The 8615-nt window shown below is 40.1% G+C and overlaps 1 protein-coding gene across 1 annotated transcript; it reads left to right on the top strand.

The window, feature by feature from the left end:
- Window positions 1-2061: 2061 nt before the first annotated feature.
- On the top strand, window positions 2062-6937 carry LOC149978655 (uncharacterized). Its single transcript, XM_090194568.1, has 2 exons — window positions 2062-2116; window positions 5872-6937. The coding sequence occupies exons 1-2, from the start codon at window positions 2062-2064 to the stop codon at window positions 6801-6803; spliced, it is 987 nt and encodes a 328-aa protein (XP_090050694.1). The 3' UTR covers window positions 6804-6937.
- The last annotated feature ends 1678 nt before the right edge of the window (window positions 6938-8615 follow it).

Here is an 8615-nt window from a genome sequence, read left to right as displayed (position 1 = left end):
CATATATTTGTTTGTTTTTATTAGAAAACATGAATTGAATATGGAGTCTGTCAGTTTGAATATAGAGCATACCATGTGTTTAAATGGTCATTTCTTAAACTTGAATTGTCCTTTTTTAAAACTCTTTGTGTTTATCTGGGTGTGTCATTCCTCCAGCACTACAGATAATCAAGTGATATTTGGATGTGATGCATTTGTTCCATTGTTTACATTTGCATTGTTGGCCCACTGCTGATTTGTATCTTACAGTGTGGCTTTAACCTCTCTGAGACATGTGGGACGGGAGCGTCCCACCTCGCCAACAGCCAGTGAAAGTGCAGGGCGGCCAAATTCAAAACAACAAAAATCTCATAATTACAATTCCTCAAGCATACAAGTATTTTACACCATTTTAAAGATACAATTATTGTTAATCCAGCCACAGTGTCTGATTTCAAAAATGCTTTACAGCGAAAGCACCACAAACGATTATGTTAGGTCACCCCCAAGTCACAGAAAACCCAGCCATTTTTCCAGCCAAAGAGGCATCACAAAAAGCACAAATAGAGATAAAAATGTATCACTAACCTTTGATGATCTTCATCAGATGACACTCAGATGACACTCACACTCATGTTACACAATACATGTATGTTTTGTTCGCTAAAGTGCATATTTATATTTTAAAAAATCTAATTTTACATTGGCACGTTACGTTCAGTAGTTCTAAAACATGCAGTGGTTTTGCAGAGAGCCACATCAATTTACAAAAATGTACAGAAATACTCATCATGTTGATGAAAATGCAAGTGTTACACATGGAATTAGAGATGTACTTCTCCTTAATGCAACCGCTGTGTCAGATTTAAACAAAACTTTACGGAAAAAGCAAACCATAATCTGAGTACAGCGTTCAGACAATAAAGCAGCCAAAAAGATATCCGCCATATTGGGTAGTCAACATTAGTCAGAAATAGCGTTATAAATATTATTATTATTATATATATATTATTATATTATATATTATATTATTATTATTATTATAAATATTCACTTACCTTTGATGATCTTCATCAGAATGCACTCCCAGGAATCCCAGTTCCTCCATAAATGTTTGATTTGTTCGATAATGTCCATAATTTATGCCCAAATAGCTTCTTTTGTTAGGGCATTTAGTACACAAATCCAAGCGCTCGTTCAGGTCCAGCCGAACGTCAGACGAAAAGTTCAAAAAGTTATATTACAGGTCGTAGAAACATTTCAAACTAAGTATAGAATCAATCTTTAGGATGTTTTTATCATAAATGTTCAATAATGTTCCAAACTGAGAATTCCATTGTCTGTAGAAAAGCAATGGAACGAGAGCTAACTCTGTCGTGACCGCAACATAACCAATATCCCACTGTATCTGCAATAGGGGCTGAGTTTAAAAAATTCAAAAAATACAAGCCTCAGATTTCCCACTTCCTGATTGGATTTATTTCAGGTTTTCACCTGCCATATGAGTTTTGTTATACTCACAGACATCATTCAAACAGTTTTAGAAACTTCAGGGTGTTTTCTATCCAATACTACTAATAATATGCATATATAAGCATCTGGGACAGAGTAGCAGGCAGTTTACTCTGGGCACCTTATTCATCCAAGCTACTCAATACTGCCCCCCCTGTCAAACTCAATCAGCAGACAGGACATATTGATAAAACAACTAATTTGCCATATTATATATTATAATATTTATCATAGCCTATTATGTTTGTTATAACAGAAAACCGTGCAAATAACTGGCCCAAACTGGCCATTGATTTATTAGAAAACATATGGCCCTTTGTAATGTCCACGCATGTACATAGAATTCTGTATACAGCCTTTTAACATATTACAACAAAAGAGATACATTTCCTAATATCTGTCCTTTGCTGCAATGCTTGCAGATGTGCATAATATGTGCAACCCTAATCAAAAAGTATTTAATAATTCCAAATAACAAAAAAACTTAGCCACGGGTTGTTATAACACTTAAACAGATTTTTTTTTTTGCACTGCATGTTTCACCGGTGCAGTTGAATGCAGCATCGCAGTATGGTGCCATCACCACAGAGCACAGCCAACGGTAGCTACGGCAAGGCTGAGGACCGTCCACTTTCCCCTCTTCTGCAACGGAACTGAATGTTGAAAGGATGAATAGTTAAGCGGTAATAATGGGGTTTTACCGGAGATGCTGGAGACTAGCTAACCTACTACCTGAACCAATAAAGCTAGCTAGCTTGCTAACCAGGTAGCTACCGGTTAACTATTAGCAACTGGAGACTAGCTAACCTACTACCTGGACCAATAAAGCCCTGGTGATGTTTAATAGTAGCAGGCCCTGGTGATATTTAATAGTAGCAGGCCCTGGTGATATTTAATAGTAGCAGGCCCTGGTGATATTTAATAGTAGCCGGCCCAGGTGATATTTAATAGTAGCTGGCCCTGGTGATATTTAATAGTAGCTGGCCCTGGTGATATTTAATAGTAGCCGGCCCTGGTGATATTTAATAGTAGCCGGCCCTGGTGATATTTAATAGTAGCAGGCCCTGGTGATATTTAATAGTAGCCGGCCCTGGTGATATTTAATAGTAGCAGGCCCTGGTGATATTTAATAGTAGCCGGCCCAGGTGATATTTAATAGTAGCCGGCCCTGGTGATATTTAATAGTAGCCGGCCCTGGTGATATTTAATAGTAGCCGGCCCAGGTGATATTTAATAGTAGCTGGCCCAGGTGATATTTAATAGTAGCCGGCCCAGGCGATATTTAATAGTAGCCGGCCCAGGTGATATTTAATAGTAGCAGGCCCTGGTGATATTTAATAGTAGCCGGCCCTGGTGATATTTAATAGTAGCCGGCCCTGGCGATATTTAATAGTAGCCGGCCCAGGCGATATTTAATAGTAGCCGGCCCTGGTGATATTTAATAGTAGCAGGCCCTGGTGATATTTAATAGTAGCAGGCCCTGGTGATATTTAATAGAAGCAGGCCCTGGTGATATTTAATAGTAGCCGGCCCTGGTGATATTTAATAGTAGCAGGCCCTGGTGATATTTAATAGTAGCCGGCCCAGGTGATATTTAATAGTAGCAGGCCCTGGTGATATTTAATAGTAGCCGGCCTGGTGATATTTAATAGTAGCCGGCCCTGGTGATATTTAATAGTAGCCGGCCCTGGTGATATTTAATAGTAGCCGGCCCTGGTGATATTTAATAGTAGCCGGCCCAGGTGATATTTAATAGTAGCCGGCCCAGGTGATGTTTAATAGTAGCCGGCCCAGGTGATATTTAATAGTAGCAAAGCAAAGCATTGACTACTTTAATACACTAAGTAACGTTTTCTAAAGACATCAATCAATCAAATGTATTTTAAAAAGCTTTTTTTTTTTTTACATCAGCAAAGTGCTTCTACAGATACCTAAAACCTCAGACCAACGATGGCCATGTAGAAACAAACACTTATAACATCTTACAAAGTGCTTCTACAGATACCTAAAACCTCAGACCAACGATGGCCATGTAGAAACAAACACTTATAACATCTTACAAAGTGCTTCTACAGATACCTAAAACCTCAGACCAACGATGGCCATGTAGAAACAAACACTTATAACATCTTACAAAGTGCTTCTACAGATACCTAAAACCTCAGACCAACGATGGCCATGTAGAAACATACACTTATAACATCTTACAATGCGGGGGGACATTCATCGTTTTGTTTACTCACTAGGTTGTTTTTCAATATCAGTTAGTTTGCTCCCACTGAAGAAACAACAGAGATTATCATTCAATGTCAGTTAGTTTGCTCCCACTCTCTGCTCCCACTGAAGAAACAACAGAGATTATCATTCAATATCAGTTAGTTTGCTCCCACTCTCTGCTGCTACTGAAGAAACAACAGAGATTATCATTCAATATCAGTTAGTTTGCTCCCACTGAAGAGACAACAGAGATTATCATTCAATGTCAGTTAGTTTGCTCCCACTGAAGAGACATCAGAGATCACCATCCTCATCTATCACTTAAAGACACACCCAGTACCCTGTTACCACGGTATCGGACCACGCCTTAAAGGGACAGCTGAACATTTTTGGTCTATCCTAACGACACCTATTTGAGGGGAAAATTGTGCTTCACTGAAACTGGATCAACCCAACAAAAAAAACATGTCATTAAAAGACTCATACTTTAGTTGTACTCCTAAATATATTTGTGTGCTCCTAAATATATTTGTGTGCTCCTAAATATATTTGTGTGCTCCTAAATATATTTGTGTGCTCCTAAATATATTTGTGTGCTCCTAACTATAAACGTAGGATCACATGTGCTCCTAAATATATTTGTGTGCTCCTAAATATATTTGTGTGCTCCTAACCATAAACGTAGGATCACATGTGCTATTAAATATATTTGTCTGCTCCTTAATATATTTGTGTGCTCCTAACTATAAACGTAGGATCATATGTGCTCCTAAATATATTTGTGTGCTCCTAAATATATTTGTGTGCTCCTAAATATATTGGTGTGCTCCTAAATATATTGGTGTGCTCCTAAATATATTTGTGTGCTCCTAACTATAAACGTAGGATCACATGTGCTCCTAAATATATTTGTGTGCTCCTAACTATAAACGTAGGATCACATGTGCTCCTAAATATATTGGTGTGCTCCTAACTATAAACGTAGGATCACATGTGCTCCTAAATATATTTGTGTGCTCCTAAATATATTTGTGTGCTCCTAACCATAAACGTAGGATCACATGTGCTCCTAAATATATTTGTGTGCTCCTAAATATATTTGTGTGCTCCTAACTATAAACGTAGGATCATATGTGCTCCTAAATATATTTGTGTGCTCCTAAATATATTTGTGTGCTCCTAAATATATTGGTGTGCTCCTAAATATATTGGTGTGCTCCTAAATATATTTGTGTGCTCCTAACTATAAACGTAGGATCACATGTGCTCCTAAATATATTTGTGTGCTCCTAACTATAAACGTAGGATCACATGTGCTCCTAAATATATTGGTGTGCTCCTAACTATAAACGTAGGATCACATGTGCTCCTAAATATATTTGTGTGCTCCTAACTATAAACGTAGGATCACATGTGCTCCTAAATATATTTGTGTGCTCCTAAATATATTGGTGTGCTCCTAAATATATTTGTGTGCTCCTAACTATAAACGTAGGATCACATGTGCTCCTAAATATATTTGTGTGCTCCTAAATATATTTGTGTGCTCCTAAATATATTTGTGTGCTCCTAACTATAAACGTAGGATCACATGTGCTCCTAAATATATTTGTGTGCTCCTAAATATATTTGTGTGCTCCTAACTATAAACGTAGGATCACATGTGCTCCTTGTGATACATGTCAGCGTAGAACTATAATAATAAGTCAACTGCATCAATCAGCATTGTATCTGTCAGGACGGTGTGGTGTGTAGTGATATGGAGGCACTTTGCTGATTCTTGATGTTCACTTGTACAACTGTTCATCATTACTATTGTGTCCAAATTAATTATTTTAACCCACATTGGTTAAAAGACTCATGTCACAAAAATGAAATGACATTGAGTAACATACCACATTACTTCATACTTACATGTCTTGGTTTACAACAATGACAAAGAATGCTTATTCATTTTTATTTATTATTTTGTAGTCATAGCGGAAAAAAAATATTTTGGATGGTCGTTTTTTTTTTTTTTTTTCTCCTTCAATCTGCCTGCCACGGTGACTGGTGGACCAAAAACAAACCCCCCCAAAAAATACTTAGAAGACAATTGTCCAAAGTTTGTAAAATAATTTCATCATTCACGTCATTGACCGTCTGACTTTGTCGTTCACACAGGAGAGAGACGTGGATCATCCGGGGAGCCTCAACAACATCCTGATTCTGAGGAAGCAGAGAAGAGCCTCTCCACATCAGAACACCTCATTAAACACCGGCGGGCACCTACAGGGAAGAAACCGCCCCGCTGCTCCGACTGTGGGAAGAGTTACTCGAGATCAGATTCACTAAAATTACACCTGAGAATTCACACAGGTGAGAAGCTTTTCAACTGTGGTCAATGTGGGAAGAGATGCACCTCTTCGTCAGAACTTAAAATACACCAGAGAATCCACACCGGAGAGAAACCTTATCGCTGCTCACAGTGTGGCATGACTTTCTCCAGATCACATTCATTGAAATCACACCTGAGAATTCATACAGGAGAGAAAACTTATGGCTGTGATCAATGTGGGAAGAGTTTTGCTACCTCAGCTAACCTGACTGCACACCAGAGGATACACACGGGAGAGAAGCATTACCACTGCTCTGACTGTGGAATAAGCTTAACCACGTCAAGGGGACTATTACTACACCAGAGAACTCACACAGGAGAGCAGCCTTATAGCTGTTATCAATGTGGGAAGAGTTTTGCTCAGTCAAATAACCTGATATCACACCAGAGAACTCACACAGGACAGAAACCCTATAGCTGTGATCAGTGTGGGAAGAGTTTTGCTCAGTCAAATAACCTGATATCACACCAGAGAACTCACACAGGACAGAAACCCTATAGCTGTGATCAGTGTGGGAAGAGTTTCACTCAGTCAACCAACCTTAAATCCCACCAGAGAACTCACACTGGAGAGAAGCCTTATAGCTGTGATCAATGTGAGAAGAGATACTCTGATTTAAGAGATCTGATTAAACATCAGAAAATGCACACTGTAGATCCACAGAGAATGGTATGTCCAACACCAGACCTGGGTAGTAGAACACAGAGAGTGGAATGACCTCCAACACCAGACCTGGGTAGTAGAACACAGAGAGTGGAATGTCCAACACCAGACCTGGGTAGTAGAACACAGAGAGTGGAATGTCCTCCAACACCGGACCTGGGTAGTAGAACACAGAGAGTGGAATGACCTCCAACACCAGACCTGGGTAGTAGAACACAGAGTGTGGAATGTCCAACACCAGACCTGGGTAGTAGAACACAGAGAGTAGAATGTCCTCCAACACCAGACCTGGGTAGTAGAACACAGAGAGTGGAATGTCCAACACCAGACCTGGGTAGTAGAACACAGAGAGTGGAATGTCCAACACCAGACCTGGGTAGTAGAACACAGAGAGTGGAATGACCTCCAACACCAGACCTGGGTAGTAGAGCACAGAGAGTGGAATGTCCAACACCAGACCTGGGTAGTAGAACACAGAGAGTGGAATGTCCAACACCAGACCTGGGTAGTAGAACACAGAGAGTGGAATGTCCAACACCAGACATGGGTAGTAGAACACAGAGAGTGGAATGTCCAACACCAGACATGGGTAGTAGAACACAGAGAGTGGAATGACCTCCAATTCCAGACCTGGGTAGTAGAACACAGAGACTGGAATATCCAACACCAGACCTGGGTAGTAGAACACAGAGTGTGGAATGACCTCCAACACCTGACCTGGGTAGTAGAACGGGGGGAGTTGAGAAATGTGTGTTTGGGGGGAGGGGATTGGTACCAACGATTTATATATATACACACTAGATGAGAGGAATGGGGTGCTGTTTTGAAGCCACTGCGCCTCCATTTTGGTACTCCACCACCATTCTAAAAACTATTTAGGAAGCTATAGAAATGTATTTATTCATGTCTACATTTGTTGTATTCTATCACAGACACCTTCACGCAAACTTTTAAATGATATTATGTGAACTAAACACAGAGGACTAATTGATCTAAATTGGGGAAGAGAGATGAGAAACAGAGTGAGATGTCGGACTCTAAGACAGATGGAACACATTTTGGCATGAACATTGAGGATTTCCACCATTAAAAAGCAGTCAACTGGGTGGGACTTTCCTATTGGTTAAGGAGGTATCACATGATTCCATCCAGGTCATCAACTGGGTGGGACTTTCCTATTGGTTAAGGAGGTATCACATGATTCCATCCAGGTCATCAACTGGATGAGACTTCCTATTGGTTAAGGAAGTATCACATGATTCCATCCAGGTCATCAACTGGGTGGGACTTTCCTATTGGTTAAGGAAGTATCACATGATTCCATCCAGGTCATTAACTGGGTGGGGCTTTCCTATTGGTTAAGGAGGTATCACATGATTCCATCCAGGTCATTAACTGGGTGGGACTTTCCTATTGGTTAAGGAGGTATCACATGATTCCATCCAGGTCATCAACTGGGTGGGACTTTCCTATTGGTTAAGGAGGTATCACATGATTCCATGCAGGTCATCAACTGGGTGGGACTTTCCTATTGGTTAAGGAGGTATCACATGATTCCATCCAGGTCATCAACTGGGTGGGGCTTTCCTATTGGTTAAGGAGGTATCACATGATTCCATCCAGGTCATCAACTGGGTGGGACTTTCCTATTGGTTAAGGAGGTATCACATGATTCCATCCAGGTCATCAACCGGGTGGGGCTTTCCTATTGGTTAAGGAGGTATCACATGATTCCATTCAGGTCATCAACTGGGTGGGACTTTCCTATTGGTTAAGGAGGTATCACATGATTCCATCCAGGTCATCAACTGGATGAGACTTCCTATTGGTTAAGGAAGTATCACATGATTCCATCCAGGTCATCAA

Source organism: Oncorhynchus mykiss, chromosome 13 (genome assembly GCF_057628025.1).
Source record: "Oncorhynchus mykiss isolate SJ-2025 chromosome 13, ASM5762802v1, whole genome shotgun sequence".
Taxonomy (NCBI): Eukaryota; Metazoa; Chordata; class Actinopteri; order Salmoniformes; family Salmonidae; genus Oncorhynchus; species Oncorhynchus mykiss.
Note: the sequence above shows the minus strand (reverse complement) of the source record. Positions and strands in the feature narration are given on the sequence as shown.

Excerpts from the sequence above, each read along its gene's own strand:
- LOC149978655 (XM_090194568.1), top strand. The coding sequence starts at position 2,062 with ATGGTGCCATCACCACAGAGCACAGCCAACGGTAGCTACGGCAAGGCT. Across the intron at positions 2,117-5,871 it reads CTACGGCAAGGCTGAGGACC|GAGAGAGACGTGGATCATCC; the intron begins GTCCACTTTCCC and ends TCGTTCACACAG.